This window comes from Apiospora hydei, assembly GCF_038363865.1.
Source record: "Apiospora hydei strain CBS 114990 chromosome Unknown utg000010l_segment0_segment0, whole genome shotgun sequence".
Classification (NCBI taxonomy): domain Eukaryota; kingdom Fungi; phylum Ascomycota; class Sordariomycetes; order Amphisphaeriales; family Apiosporaceae; genus Apiospora; species Apiospora hydei.
The window spans coordinates 2,429,648-2,444,353 of record NW_027117369.1 but is presented as its reverse complement, the minus strand read 5'-3'; the positions used below and the strand labels follow the sequence as shown (position 1 = coordinate 2,444,353).

The 14,706-nt window shown below is 53.7% G+C and overlaps 6 protein-coding genes across 6 annotated transcripts; 5 read left to right on the top strand and 1 right to left on the bottom strand.

Annotated features, from left to right (window-relative positions):
- Positions 1 to 559: 559 nt before the first annotated feature.
- PG997_014988 (uncharacterized protein) lies at positions 560 to 1,006 on the top strand (the record flags this gene model as incomplete). Its single annotated transcript, XM_066819302.1, has 1 exon — positions 560 to 1,006. One exon carries the CDS (start codon positions 560 to 562, stop codon positions 1,004 to 1,006), a length of 447 nt encoding a protein of 148 aa, XP_066661490.1.
- Positions 1,007 to 1,480: 474 nt separating this feature from the next.
- Positions 1,481 to 1,933, top strand: PG997_014987 (uncharacterized protein; the record flags this gene model as incomplete). The annotated part of the gene is made up of 1 exon (XM_066819301.1): positions 1,481 to 1,933. The coding sequence occupies one exon, from the start codon at positions 1,481 to 1,483 to the stop codon at positions 1,931 to 1,933; it is 453 nt and encodes a 150-aa protein (XP_066661489.1).
- A 951-nt stretch (positions 1,934 to 2,884) lies between these two features.
- PG997_014986 (uncharacterized protein) lies at positions 2,885 to 4,909 on the bottom strand (the record flags this gene model as incomplete). Its single annotated transcript, XM_066819300.1, has 4 exons — positions 2,885 to 3,058; positions 3,081 to 3,680; positions 3,751 to 4,397; positions 4,525 to 4,909. The coding sequence occupies 4 exons, from the start codon at positions 4,907 to 4,909 to the stop codon at positions 2,885 to 2,887; spliced, it is 1,806 nt and encodes a 601-aa protein (XP_066661488.1).
- Positions 4,910 to 6,860: 1,951 nt separating this feature from the next.
- Positions 6,861 to 8,435, top strand: PG997_014985 (uncharacterized protein; the record flags this gene model as incomplete). Its single annotated transcript, XM_066819299.1, has 1 exon — positions 6,861 to 8,435. The coding sequence occupies one exon, from the start codon at positions 6,861 to 6,863 to the stop codon at positions 8,433 to 8,435; it is 1,575 nt and encodes a 524-aa protein (XP_066661487.1).
- A 386-nt stretch (positions 8,436 to 8,821) lies between these two features.
- Positions 8,822 to 10,070, top strand: PG997_014984 (short chain dehydrogenase; the record flags this gene model as incomplete). Its single annotated transcript, XM_066819298.1, has 5 exons — positions 8,822 to 8,865; positions 8,959 to 9,011; positions 9,112 to 9,269; positions 9,482 to 9,837; positions 9,878 to 10,070. 5 exons carry the CDS (start codon positions 8,822 to 8,824, stop codon positions 10,068 to 10,070), a joined length of 804 nt encoding a protein of 267 aa, XP_066661486.1.
- A 2,192-nt stretch (positions 10,071 to 12,262) lies between these two features.
- PG997_014983 (uncharacterized protein) lies at positions 12,263 to 14,497 on the top strand (the record flags this gene model as incomplete). The annotated part of the gene is made up of 3 exons (XM_066819297.1): positions 12,263 to 12,460; positions 12,535 to 14,187; positions 14,243 to 14,497. Coding segments are annotated over 3 exons (2,106 nt in total), but the record flags the coding sequence as incomplete, so codon positions are not given.
- Positions 14,498 to 14,706: the final 209 nt, after the last annotated feature.

The following is a 14,706-nucleotide window of genomic DNA, read 5'->3' as shown; positions in this document are numbered from 1 at the left end:
ACAACAACAACCCAAAAAAGAGACACACACCTCCTTGGAGGCGAAGATATAACTAAGCGCAACTGAGGCGTGGTTGCACAAGCTTACTCGTCGCTGCATACGAATACATGAGATGAGGACGATCATTGTACGGAAATAAGGGCTGGGGCGCATCAGGTGGTGTTGATTTGGTACCATAAGAGGCTGAGCCACTCTGTAGCCAATACAGCCAGGAGGATTGTGTAGGATTATGTTTGTCAGGATTCTGATGAAGGGGCGAGAGACTTCGATGGGGAAGGCGTCAAATTGGACTCGCTCGATAATTCATTCTAGGCTATGAGATACTGTCCAATACACTGTCATCACCTCAAATTGTGTCTGCCTTCTGTGCTAGAACATAAACACTACATATTCATTAGGCAATGTCAAGGAGCGTAGGCAATTTCGCTCTGATCCTATTCATAGCATATGCTGCCATACTATTACAGTACCGTCGCGAGAACCCCATGTCCTTTGCTCTTGTCCAAGGTATGAACAACACGGCGTCTCCATCATCAACGTATTTGGTGCCCTCCACAATATGCACAAGACCACCATCCAGTCGGTGCGGCAGAAGTACCTACACGTGGTCGTTCCTATTCATCCATGTGGCTCGGGATCGACGTGCCACGAAGACCTACCTATGACAACAGGCCGGGATCGTCCGGGTGATCGATTTCTACAATATGTATCGCCCCGAAAGAACGTCCCAGATCGCTCAGACGTTGCCAGAGGCTGGGATTCCTCTCGTCTACATCCCGCCAATGTGACTTGCGAAGGGCCTATTATCCTGTTGTCCCCATCCGTGGTCGAACAGGACCCTGGAGTGGCCGTGTGGCTGCAACGAGGTAACGGACCCAGTACCGTCCTGATCAATGTGGGCGCGAGCGTGGCCTATGACGAGCAGCGCCCTATGGCTCTCCCAGAAGCACTATCCTCGCTCCGGGACGACTGTCAGGGCCTGCAGGTGCTCTGGAAGTTTCAATAGCCGGCAGCTACTAGCAGGACGACGTCTTCAGGCAAATCGGGCAATGCACCTCGATCGTGGCCAGCTCTGTATAGTAAATTGGTTCGATATCGCACCCATTGCTTTGCTGGAGACGGGTCGCGTTGCAGCGTTCGTGCAACACGGTGGTGCAGGGTCGTACCACGAGGGCATTGCCCAACATTTTTGACGTTGCTGCCGCATCGTCCTGCTTCCCGCTGTAGCCCACTATTTTAGGGCTATCATGCAGGTACAGTGTCTAATTCTAGCGCTAATTGCCCCCGCATTGCTGGCGTCCATGCTTCCCCTCCCTTTAGGTGTTTGGTGCTCAAGTGCCGTAGAGCGCTCCAGATCAGTGGTTCGGTTTTTCTTTTTTGCTGCTTCAGCCACCTAATTGGATCACTACTTCGCAATGATACATTACCTGGAATCTTTACTACCGCCGTAAACAGTAATCGTCATTATTTATGAGGGAAAATGGAACAGAGATCCTTGTTTAGCCTGCCCCGCGAAATCAGAGATCAGGTATATCAGCAATGCCTTCAATTCCTAGAAGCCCTCCAGCCCTTGGCTAAGCGGAGCCGGACGAATAGAGGCTGCGCCATTCCGCTTCTCCGCACGAACAAGACAGTCCACGCCGAAGCCTGCCCCGTCTTCTACGGCCAGAACCGCTTCGCATTTCCCTACATAAACCTCCCCGAAGACATAGTCGCCTTCCTCCAGAGGATCGGTAGCCGCAACGCAGGGTATATCCGGCACGTCCGCATCCCGTTCCCGCTGCTCCAGCACATCAAGCTGGGGGGCAAGATGGCGCTTCGGCCGGACGACGTGGAGATCCTGGCGAGCCTGCGGCGCGGCTGCCCCGACCTGCGTACCTTGTCGTCGGACCGGCAGAGCACCCATGTCTGCATGGAAAAGAAGCTCCTGTGACGGAAGCGGTCGGTCCGGCGCGAGGCGTTGGGCTTGGTCGATGCACACTTCCGGTCCATCCCGTCTTTGATGCACGTCATTATACAGGTGGACGAACTTTCCCTCTTTGACAAGAGGCTCGCGGAGGAGATGAGGGATATGGGATGGACGATCAGTGCAGAGGATTGCAGGCTGTGGAACGAGAGGATGGAGGATCCGGCTGAGTGGAAAGCCTTCTTGAAAGGTAGCGGGGAGGTCGGCCCCTACAGTTATTCAACCGATAATGGCCGTACTTTCGACCCCCGTGCTATCGATGACGATGGTGATGATGCTTGGACTGATACTGACACTGACTCTGATTCGGGGAGTGATGATAGTTCGGATACTGACAATTGGGCAAGCAGTTTACTGGGTAGCGAGTATGGGGACACATACTAATAAGTACTAGGGGAGAGGCGGCTGGCATGAAGCCTTCTACAGTTACTTCTCTAAGCATTCACCGAGAGGGGTGTTTTGGACTTATGATTTACCATGTAGTTAGATGGTCGAATGGTCTACATGAAGATGTCCTTCAACATTGGTTTGCGACACACCGTCGAGATTTCGCAGAAGCCAATCCACAAAAAGCAGCAAGTGCCTCTCCGCGGCGATTTCTAGCGTATCTTCTATTTCTTCTTTTCTTTTGTTATTAGTTCCCAGAATCGGCCGGAGCTACTCGTTTTGCTAAGCACAGGCTGTTGTATCCCATTGTCCATCTATCCTCGGCCTTTATGAATATTGGCATGTTTCATTTCGCGTCGCCGTCCCCCTGTGTCGCTGCTCGACAATATCTACTTTTCAAAAGTCGAGCAATCCCCATTTTCACATTGTGTTCAATATTCGAGTAGCTTCCCTCGTCTTCCTTCCTAATTACATCATTCATCGCATCGTCTTTTTCCTCTTTCCTAATCCGCCTTGTCTGACACGCGGTCTTTACTTACGGCCGAACATCTTCTTGGTCCGCTTCCGGATGGTGCCGGGCATCTTGTAGTTGACGGGCGACTCCGACCCGACGAAGATGAAGAGGTCGTAGATGAGGCAGCCTGCGATCGAGCCCACCATGGCGCCGCCCCAGGGCCCGTATATCCACCACGCGTTGGTGAAGGCCTTGGGGGGTGCGGTACCCGACGGCCCAGGCGACGAGGCGGGGCCCAAAGTCCGAGGCCGGGTTCAGGGCCGAGCCGGTGTTGTAACCCAGCGAGAACTTGAGCGTGGTCTGCAGCATGCCGAGGATGAAGGCGTGCATGCCCATGCCGGGCGGGTTGTTCTGGTCGTCGCCGAGCGCGAAGACGGCGATCATCATGACGGCGCCGGCGACGACCTGGCTGCAGAAGGCCGTCTCGTTCGAGACCCACTCCTGCGGGTAGCTGAAGAAGCTCTGCCAGCCCGTCTCCATGGCCGGGTCGACGTGGTGCAGCGCGTCGTAGTAGATGCCGTAGGCGAGCGCGGCGGCGCACAGGCTCGCGGCGAACTGGACGACGACGTAGAGCGCGCACTGCCGCCAGGGGAAGCCGCGGAACAGGCTCAGGCTGACGGAGATGGCGGGGCTCATGTGCGCGCCCGAGACGCCGCCGCCGATGTAGATGCCGAACATGAAGGCGAAGCCCCAGGCCCAGCACGAGGTCTCGTAGGTGCCGTACTGGCTCTCCTGGTTCTTGGAGAGGTTCACTGTGAGCGTCGCGCTGATACCCAGGAAGATGGACATTCCCGTCTGTGGGTTCAGAGTCAGCTGTTGTTCATGAAGAAAGCTTTGATCTAGGATGATAAAAACAAAAACGGGGAAGGTGGGAGATACGTACAGCAAGAAATTCCGCGAGTGGCTCCGGATACTTGGCTCGAAGGCGCGCCCACCAGTTCCGCAGATCATTGGGGTCCTTCTTGCCCTCCCTCGCCAGCTTGTCCTCCGAGTCGCCCATCGGCTCCCCGTCGACCTTGTACTTGTCGCCGGGCTCGAGGCCGCCGCGGTCCTCTCTGTCCTGGTGGTTCTCCTTTTCTTGGGTCTGCTGACCACCGCCATCGTCCTCATTGTTGCCGCTGCTCTGCTGCTGGTTCTTGTTCGGGGGCTGCCGTCCTTCCTCGTCGAAGTGGCCGTCGCCGCCGCTGCTCTGCTGCGTGTTCTTGTTCTTGGGCTGTGCATGGCCTTCCTCGGCGGCGGATGCTTCGTCCCTGTTGTGACTTTTCGGTGGCTGCTTCTTCTTGCCGTAGCCTCGCATCGTGTGGGGTAGGGTGTTTCCCAGGCTGTAGACGGGCTTGTCGCGCGGCTGCCCGTACCACGGGTTGCCCTCGTAGTATTCCTCGTCCACCCAGCCCTGGCTCTCCTGGGGCACGGCTTGCCTATGGGATTCTTCGATGCCGTCCGGGTCTTCCTCATGGTAGCCCCGGGACTTGTCCCCCTGGGTGCGGGTGCTCTTCCCACGCAGGGGTGCGTCATATGAGGAGTACATGGCTGTTGGCACATCAGACGGGTTAGTTCATACGGGTAGCGAAAACACAATAGGAGGATATAGACAGGCAACAGGTGCCCTTTAGAGAGTTTGGGTAAACGGGTCGGGAGGATGTGGTGGTACACGTACGCCGTCTCGCGTGACCCGAGTTCCTGAGCATCTCCTGCGTGGACGAGATATCCGACGCGGCGCTCTGCACGGCGCTATAGGCCTCGGTGAGCGCCTGGATTTGACGCTTGTTGGCCTTCATCTCGTTGCGGAGCTCGGCGAGCCGCGCCGCGGTGTTGGAGTTGGGCGGCAGCGAGTCCGTCGAGGGCCGGGGCAGGCCCGGGGAGGAGCTTCCGCCATTGTTGTAGACGGGGCCCTCCAGTAGCGGTTCGTTCAGGGTGTCCGGGTTGGAGATATCGGCGTCCCGGGATTGGAAGGGGAAGGTGACGGGCGGTGGGAGATCAGGGTGTCGGGACGGGAAGCGGTCGCGGTCCCCACTGCCGTGGGTGAATGTGTTGGGTGCCATGTTGGGAGCGTCCGGCAATTAAGGGGGGAAATTATGATGATAAATGTTAGAAGGAGCGGATTCTGTAACTTCAAGATAGGGGCTGGCGGGAGGAACATGATCCAAGGAGAACCGCTTCTAAACAAAGTATGGAAAGGGGGTATAAACATATTTTATAAGTCTTGAAAATGACTACCGTAGTCTCTCTCCTTGAGCAGGCAGTTCAGCCACCGTCATTGAATTGACCTCGGGAATAGCCCAGCAACACCGATGTCGTCACTTTGGCAGATTTGCAAGATTTCTCTGTTGCAGTAACGGCGAATACAGATCGGGCATCATGTGTTGACCGTCATCCTCGCAGAAACGGCCTTGACAGCCAGTGTTGCTATCAGGGGCAAATCTCGATGTAGTCAAAAGGGGTCAAGATCATCACCTCGCTGCTCCAGCCCTGAGCTTAAGCTGGGGAGATATTGGAGTCTTAGCAGCTTCGAGAAACTATATAGGCCAGGGTCTGGGATACTATATGGGGTCAATTGGCGCTGAGGTGTTTGATAAAACTCGAAACACTCCAATCCGAGCTCAATGCCGCGACGGCGCCAGCGTGCTATCGCCAGCGCATCAGTTGTAATCAGCCAACAGTCATCATAGAGCCACCGCACATTCTAGGTGTTCCAGCGTGATTCTACTCAAGCGGATCTTTAACTTCGGCGAGGCCATTGCCATGAACAGCGTAGTTGTTGCATTCCATCCCAAAAATGGCATCTCCTTCATGTCGCGAAGCCCAAAAGGGCTTTCATGTTACCTAAAAACGGTGGGTGGAAACGGGCATCTGCTTGTATTAGAAGCATCGGTGTCGGTGCTGGGGATCAGGCATGTCGGTGCTGTCCAGACCACGTCGGAGTCGGGTCGCTGACACCTTGCCCTAGCATCCTGGCCTTCATGAAATCAGATATTCGTAAGTGAAAGTCCAATTATATCGAACATTCGGCAAGACTCCCCACGGAGATTTGTCTCTGGTGGGACCTTCGGCCATAACGACATTCAGATCGGCGTCCTTGCCGGTGGCCGCCTGTGGGGATACGGCCCACGATTGGGTACGACCCCTGGGGCTGGTGGGACATGACGTCGATTCGGTTGCATTTTGTCGACGTCCCATCGCTCTATGGTGCAATCAAACATACATATGCGCTTCACTGGCCCAAGGTTAGTAACAAAACCCATGCGACGCCGGGGCTTATTCTCCGGTGTCGTTGTGACTCTTCAATAATAAATATTTACCCCGGGCACCGACCCGGACTGAAGGCCCCGGAGGCAATAGACACTTATTAACATATTGTCCCACGCCAGCTACCATGGAAACGGAACTTGCTCTCGCCTAGAATGTCTTCGCCAATGCGCAGCTGGTAGTTCGTGACCCTTTAGACCAGTATCCGCGCCTGTACCTGCGTTGCTGCATTGCTGCGGAAGTAAAGTGCCGAGACGCAGTTGCTGCAAAGAGGCTGTTAGTCATAAGAACCTTTGCCGCTGAATGGCGGATGGATGGTCGCCATGGAGATTACCACTGGCTGGCTACCTGACGAGATGAAATCTTTCGCTATCCACGATGGTCCATTTCGCGGATATATGTCGCGCTCGAAACACGCTCAACGGCTGGTCGAAAGGGAATGGTGCGATAATGGGAGCTCAATCGTTTCATGCCCCTTTGGAAGGGGAGTTTACGTCAATGCCAATTGCTCTAAGGGGGTCGGTCCAGCCCTGCAAGGTCTGTGACGTGAGCGGGCGGAACCAACCTACCAGTGTGGGGGCGGGGCTTGTTTTGTTCCAGCTTCCAGCGCGCGATTGGGGCGCGTTAGGGGGCTTTAATAAGTGACTGACTCTGCTGACATGACGAAAGCTTCATGACTTTTCGCCTTTTATTTCTCTTCTGGCTCAAGACTCTTTTAACCTTGATATAAGAACGAAAGTTTTGAAAATGGATCATCTACCACCTGAGATACTCCATCTTGTAGCCTCATTGCTTAGCATCGACGATGCATGCAACCTGCGGCTCGTCAACAAGGCCTGGTCCGTGGTGGCGGGAGCCTACATCCTTCCCGATGTCACCTTCCACTTTCACGAGAAGGACCTGGCGCGCCTGCGATCAATCGCGGCACATCCTGTCCTCGCGCCCAACGTAAAGAGCCTTGGCTACATTGCGAAGCATTACGAGAGGACGCCCGTCTCCTACGCAGAGTTCGTCTCCGAGATCAAGAAAAACAACATGGTCAAAAAGCTGGACCCTGTCATGTTCGCACATTTGCCGCCCATTGTCCCGCCAGAGGAGTTTCCACTGCAGTATGAGCTGTACAAGCAGACGGTCGCCGCGCAAGCGCTGCTGAACGAGAGCCAGGCGGACGCCTTGTGTCTCCAGCTGATCCTCCCGAAGCTGACCAACCTCCGGCAGATTACCATGTCTTGCGGGAACATGTACTACCAAAGATTTGCAAAGAAGGCGTCTTCATTTGATGACGGTTGCGTTTGGCAACCACATTTTGAAGGGGATCCCGAGGGCGTGGCTACGTTAGAGGTGTTGCTCAACGCAGTGGCAAACCATAACCTGACCATACCAGCGCTCCGTGCGGGCAATTTCAACTGGCGCTTCTTTGAGAAAAACTCGGGGAATTTGTCGCGGCTTTTCAAGCCATTCAAAGATGCCACATACATTGATCTTTCTTTGTTAATTGACATGGATGAGGATTGCGTTGATATGACCGGGGATATGGAAAGGTGTCGGACATGCCTCCAGTCTGGGACTATTGCTGATATCCTGCAGTCAATGCCCAGGCTTGAGGATTTATCATTCTCCATCTTCACCACCGAATCTCACAAGCGTGCGGTAAGCTTGAGCCACATCATTACCCCAGGCCATCATTGGTCTAACTTGACCGCCGTCATGCTTGAAAATGTGGACTGTGAGCGATCTGAGCTCTGGAGCTTCTTGCTGCTGCACAAGGACACGTTGAAAAGTCTCTGTTTGAAGGAGGTACTTCTTACGAAAGGGTCATGGAAAGTCTTGTTGCCTGACATACGGAAATCTCTATCGATCCAAGACCCTTGCATATGTGGGTCGATCCGGGGCTACGCGGAGAACGCGGACGGATCGTCCGGTGCGGTTGAGGAGTACGAGCTAGGCATACCCTCCGTTGCGCCCTGCGATATGAGAAGCTCCATCAATTGCTACTGCAGCCAAGGCGGCGAGCTGTATCCCGACGAGCTTCCTCTGACCCGGGAGATTGTGGACAAGTACTTCGAGAGCCATGTGCGTCAAGAGGGGATGAAGACGGAGGCGGAGGATGTTACCTTGATGAGAGAAGAAAGGTTGAAGTCGAACCGGCGACGGGCGCTTCTGGACCGCACAGAACCAGGCTGGGACAGGATTAGCGATAGCGGTGATGGCGGCGAGGAATTCGGACACATGCCGGAAAGGAATGACGAGCTGGTCTGGTTTGGTACCCAGCATGAATGGAGTGCTGAGAGCGATAGCGAAGCAGAGGACGATTGGTGGTGAGTTTAGGCTAGAAAAAATGATGAATGAGCATGTAGTTCTGAACAGACTAGGAAATACCAAACAGAAATATTTGTCTCAGATATAGTACGCTCGATTGAAATGACTGATTGATATTCGACGGTTGCAGATGTTATGCCGAGAACTCCAGACCGTATGCCTGTTACAACCAAGAAGCGATTCACCTCGCCGTGGCTACTACGGAATTGCCGAGGGACCGGGACCCGGGGGCGCCGTGAAGAGCGAAACAGTTGCAATGATGTTTGTTGTATTTAGTTGCCACAACCTTGGCCAAATACGAATCCATCCAATGCACAAACATATCGCAGGTTTCGCGGATTGAGGAACTGCAGTGCTCAGCTACACATATTGATTCATATTCTTGAAGGATGGCAGGACCAAAGCCAGGACAGAAAACGGTGCTGATTACGGGGTGAGTCGCATTTTCGGTCGGGTTTAGTGCACTCAGTGCAGTATGTTCCAGGGCCTATCGACCAACTAACAGCAATTCCCTCCCACCTTTAAGCTGCACCCCAGGCGGCATTGGACATGCACTATGTCTGGAATACCATCACAAAGGTAAGGGGGAAAGGATGAGCAACGTCGTATTATATACCACAGAACATCAAGTATCTTTCTGAATTGAAGATTTTCAAAACTAAGCAATCCCAATATGCAGGTCTTTACGTTATCGCGACTGCGCGCAGACCCGAGGTCCTCGCTGGACTGGCTGAGATGGGCATGAGTGCACTGCAGCTCGATGTCACCGACCAAGACAGCATCCAAGCATGCGAGGAGCAAGTCGCCACCATCACCAGCGGCAAGCTGGATATCTTGGTCAATAACGCGCAAGTCTTCCCAATCCCTCTAATGCGCCTCCCAGAAACAGGATGAATTGAACCGAAGAATCATACCATGTGGTAGGGCGCAATATGCAAGACTACTTAATGATGGGCTAACACAAACCTCGGGCTCTGGGCTACAGCGGCCTCGCGCAAATCATGCCCGCGACAGACATCGCTCTGCCCAACGTGCGCCGCCTCTTCGAGACGAACGTCCTGGGCGTCATGGCCACGGTGCAGGCCTTCGCGGGCCAGCTCGTCGCGGCGCGCGGCCTCATCGTCAACTTCGCCTCGCTCGCGGCCGTGGTGCCCTACGTCTTCGGCGCGGCCTTCAGCGCGTCCAAGGGCGCCGTCGTGTCGTACTCGCGCACGCTGCGCCAGGAGCTCGCGCCGTTCGGGGTGCGGGTTACAGTCGTCATGGCGGGGACCGTCCGCACCACGATTGACGATGGGCGGCGGTCGCAGACGCTGCCGCGAGGGAGTATCTACTTGGACCGGGCAAGCGATTTGTATCAGTGGCGGTTGGGGTATAGTCAGGGGAAAAGTGCGATGGATGCGAGGACGTTTGCGAGGCGGCTCGTTGGCGATACGCTGAAGCCGGAGTACAATGTTGTGCTGCGTGGGCTTCTGGGATGGGGGCGACCGGATTGGTTCTGGTATGGGGCAATACGTTCCTGGTGAGAGCTGGACTGTGGTTCGGGGAATGGCTGGGGATCTCGTTACCAGCTATTCCTTTCGCATGAATGAGCTGGCAGCAAGACTGAAGGACGACGAGAGACAGAAGAAGCTCACCTAAAACGACCTGAGTCCATGGCTACAGTTGCCCATGTTATTCAAAAGCCGGAGAACAAACCAAATTCTCTGCACAAATTCCCTCCAATCATCAATTCCAGGTTTACTTGAGGTAAACGTCTTACCTTCTGAATCCGATTATTATCTCTTTGTCACAAACGGAATAAATAGCATCGCGCGATCACTTGGAGCGACTTACAGGCTGATGCTCTTTGCGCAAACGTGCAATGCAGTTCACTGAACTAGACCATTGGCCATCCATACCTGCAGAAGCCACCCACCCACCTTGCCACCCCAAGCAAACAAGTACCAAGCAAGCCCTCAACCGAGCACTCAACATGCAAGCATGCAAGCCGGCACTTTGCATCTTCGCCGACATATATACACAGTCTGTCGTAAACTATGAAGTATCGGCATATGCACATTGATCTGTTCACATTCATATCATCTATGATGCAATTACCTCCTTGCACAGCTCGCATCTATTGCTCTGGACAAGACTGGATTGAACAATTGAACAATTGAACCCCGCTGCGCCCAACCAATCAGAAACTGGCTGTCGCTGTTCCGGACTCAAGAGGGGTGACTAGTGTCGGCGAGGTACTAGTACGGCAATAATTGGGCATCGTATAATAAGAAATGGGGATATGGTCTAGGGGGTATGATACTTCCTTCGCATCGTTCAATCGAACAATAAATGCTTGGAAGGGGTCCCGGGTTCAATTCCCGGTGTCTCCACACTTTTTGCCTTTTTTCATCATGATCAAGCACAGTTCTTGATTCTATCGAGTCGAGGAGTCTTTGAATATTTTTTTATGTCGGAATTGTTCCAACTACTTTGGCCAGCACCTCCAGTGGAGTGCATCAGCTCCAGGGGCTTGGATGCGGCTCGCTGCGTGGAGTCGATTGCTCACATGGAAGGAGCCCCGCCTCCAGTCAGTGCCATTCCTCCAACGACACATCGAACGCCGCTTCCAATTCCACTCTGCAGAGGCCTACCACTGCGTACCTACTCACATTGACCGCTCCAGGAATGTGAAACAATCAAACATGCCCGTTGCCGATATCTTCAACCACACCGGAGTAGGTTATGGAGCCGCGTGGGAAGGCGATGTGGGAGGCCTGCGAGATCTAGAAGGTTAGTTTCCACTCTGATCCGTTGGCGTGGTTTGACCGAAATCTCGAGGCTGTCAAGTCTTGCCCATCAACGTCGCACAAACCAGTCAGGCCTCGAGGTTGGTTGGGTCATACCCTGGGACTTTCGATCTCTCTGGCAATCAACTTCCGTTTGATGCGGAAACCCGCCGGGTTGAGTGGTGGGCCTCTCGGCAAGCTCCAATGCAAACATCGATTGGGATTCTAGCCGCAAGACCCTTTTGCCATATGCGACATGCTTGAGGACAGTATCGTCTGCGCTTTCAATCGCCATGGCACGGTGGGCATGCGAGCTTGAAACTATTGAGAAGAGACGCTTGAAGATATTGCCTTCCATCGTCGAATTGGTTGAATGAAGTGTCGGCAGAGCAATTGCGAGTTGCTACGAGCATGGCCTCTGCTGTTGGTCCCTTTCAGCCACTTCATATGCCTCGACAGGACGAAATACGACCGTTGGAGCGCCTACGGAAGCTCGGTTTGCTATCTACCCTGTCGTTGATCTCAGGCATGCGACACGTTTTCATGGGCAGCAGCTGGCGATCCGCGGCCCGGCTTCCTCATGGACCAATTGCCCTTCCTTTTTCGGCCATCCGGCTGCCTTGTCTGCCTCGATTTCTCAGACAATGGAATACTTATGCCAATACCTGTTTCGCTCGGCCTATGGCTACGAGTGTACAAATTTATCCGTCATTTCTAGATCAGCCAGGGTGCCATATGGTTTCTTGTGTGTAATTTCACGATGAGCGGATCCTGATTATGTACTCCTTGCGTTTGGTTTTATATGCGGTCTGCTCTCCCGCTTCCAGTATGTGCTGGCAGTTTGCCTGCCTTGGATATATTGCGTGTCGAGGTTACGCGAGGTTCTGCTCCGTTTGTTGTCGAAAGACCAGCAGGAGTTACCAAGTCGACAGAATGTTGCCATCTAGAAAAGGGAGTCCGCTCCCTGCCTGATTGACGAACTAAAATTCCTTCATCATTCGATTTCCTCATCTTGTTTCTTCTTACCAAACAACTACCCATAACCATACGCCTTAGCTCACGATGGACTCTACCCCGGAAGCTACTGGTACTTTACTGCAGTCCCAGGACCATCGGGACTTGCTAGATGTCATCGACACACTGCGATCCCAGGGCCTCAGCCGTTTCGTAGACCTACCACAGATCATTGTGTGTGGAGATCAATCCTCAGGAAAGAGCTCTGTTCTGGAGGCCATCTCTGGCATGTCGTTCCCTACCAAGGTTAGTCAACATTGTGCACCAGCGCCGTTTACAGTCGTACCAGTCTCACTGACTACTCTATCTGTTCGTTACAGGATACACTCTGTACTCGATTTGCTACAGAGCTCATATTGAGACGCAACCCTTCCGTCGGCATTCATGTCAGCATCCATCCTGGTCCTGACAGATCTCCCAAGGAGAAGCAGAACCTTGAGGCATTCACGTATACACATGATGACCTTGACATCGGCGAAGCCATCGAACAAGCCAAAGAGGCGATGGGCCTGGATGGCGGTGACGCTGTCTTCAGTGCCGACGTCCTTCGTGTGGAAGTCTCTGGACCAACCCAGCCGCATCTCACCATCGTCGATCTGCCTGGCCTCTTTCTGGCCGGGAACAAGGATCAGTCTGAAGCAGATGCCAAGCTTGTCGAATCTCTCGTGCTTTCCTACATGAAGAAGCCACGCAGCATCATCTTAGCAGTGGTTTCAGCAAAGAGCGACTTCGCCCTTCAACAAGTCACTCGCCATGCTCGAAAGCTGGACCCCAAAGGTCTTCGTACGTTGGGTCTCGTCACGAAGCCTGATACTCTGGATCAGGGCTCCGACAGTGAGCGATTTTACATGGAGCTTGCCCAGAACAAGGATGTCCAATTCCGATTGGGATGGCATGTACTCCGCAACAGAAATTACTTGGAGCGCGACGTCTCAACCGCCGAGCGAGACGCGATTGAGCAAGAGTTCTTCGCCAAAGGCGTCTGGACCGTACTTGATGCTTCCCAGCTTGGCGTAGCAGCTTTGAATATACGACTCAGCCATGTCTTGCGGGATCAGATCCTTCAAAACCTTCCCAGCGTATTGAGCGATGTCAACACCGGGATTCAGCAATGTAGGGAGAAGCTCACTAGACTGGGATCATCGAGGGATAAGCCACCTGAGCAACGAAAATACCTTCTGAAAGCAAGCACAGAGTTCTTAAACCTGATGAATGCTGCGACAGCCGGCGTGTACACGCATGTCTTCTTCGCCAGTTCCGGAGATCAGTCCACTCACGCAAGGCGTCTTCGAGCCGTCGTCCAAAACACTCTCTACGACTTTGCCCAGCGAATGCGGACCAAAGGGCATGCCCGTAGCATTGTCGATGGCGACGTGGCCGACGATGGTCGATGTATCTCGCGGTCTGACTATATCAACGAGGTGAAAGTGCTCATGAAGGATAGCCGGGGACGAGAGCTGCCCGGAACTTACCAACCTCTTATTGTTGCTGAGCTTTTCAGCAAGCAGTGTAAGCCCTGGGAGGGGTTGGTGGTAGATCTCTCTGAACGCATCCTCGCCTCCAGTCTTACCACAGTGAGCGCAGTTCTTCGCTACGTCGTTGATGAAGATACGGCCGAGTCTCTTCTGCGAGAAGTCGTTGGTCCATCGCTGGAGAAGCTACGCGAGAGCTTGAGCACGAAGGTTCAAGAGATTCTGGAGCCTCACGTGTCAGGACACCCAATTACATACAACCACTACCTGACTGAGAATGTGCAGAAGGCACAGAAAGCGCGACACCGCCGCGAGCTTGAAATCCAACTGAAGGATTTCTTCAATATTGATGAGGATGCGAAAGACGAATCGGGTGACTTTCGCATTAATCGCACTTTCAATTTGAAGCCCCTTGTAGGTACTGTGCTGTTTGGCTCTGAACCTGATATGGATACTTTATCCTGCTCTATGGCCATCGACATGATGGAAGCATACTACAAGGTTCGCAACCCTGCACTGTTCATTCTCCCCGAGTCAGTCAGCTAACAGATGACAGGTTGCTCTAAAGAAGCTCGTTGACGATGTCAGCGTCCTCGCCATCGAACAGTGCCTGATCCGGAAGCTTCCTGATCTTCTTTCCCCAGAGATCGTTTACGATCTCGAGGATGAGACGGTTCGGCGTGTGGCAGGGGAAAGCCAAGAGAACGCGCTCGAGAGAACTCGCACAATGGACAAACTGCGAGTGTTGGAGAGTGGTATGGCTGAGTTGAAGCGACTGAAGAGACATGAACCTGCGATGCCCGATGCTGAGGTATGTACGTCAATTGATGACACCCCTGCCTGGCCTGAGAGCTGACTTGGGATTGCGTTGAAAGTAGTATGAGGCCGCAGTGAAGGAGCAATTCATTCCCAGATTGGCTCCGACAAAGTGGAGGAGGCGGGACCGGAGGGTCGGCTCAGGGCCAGAAAATGGGCCTGCCCCGGGACCTGAACCTGAGCATTATAGCGACTCGGCGTTTT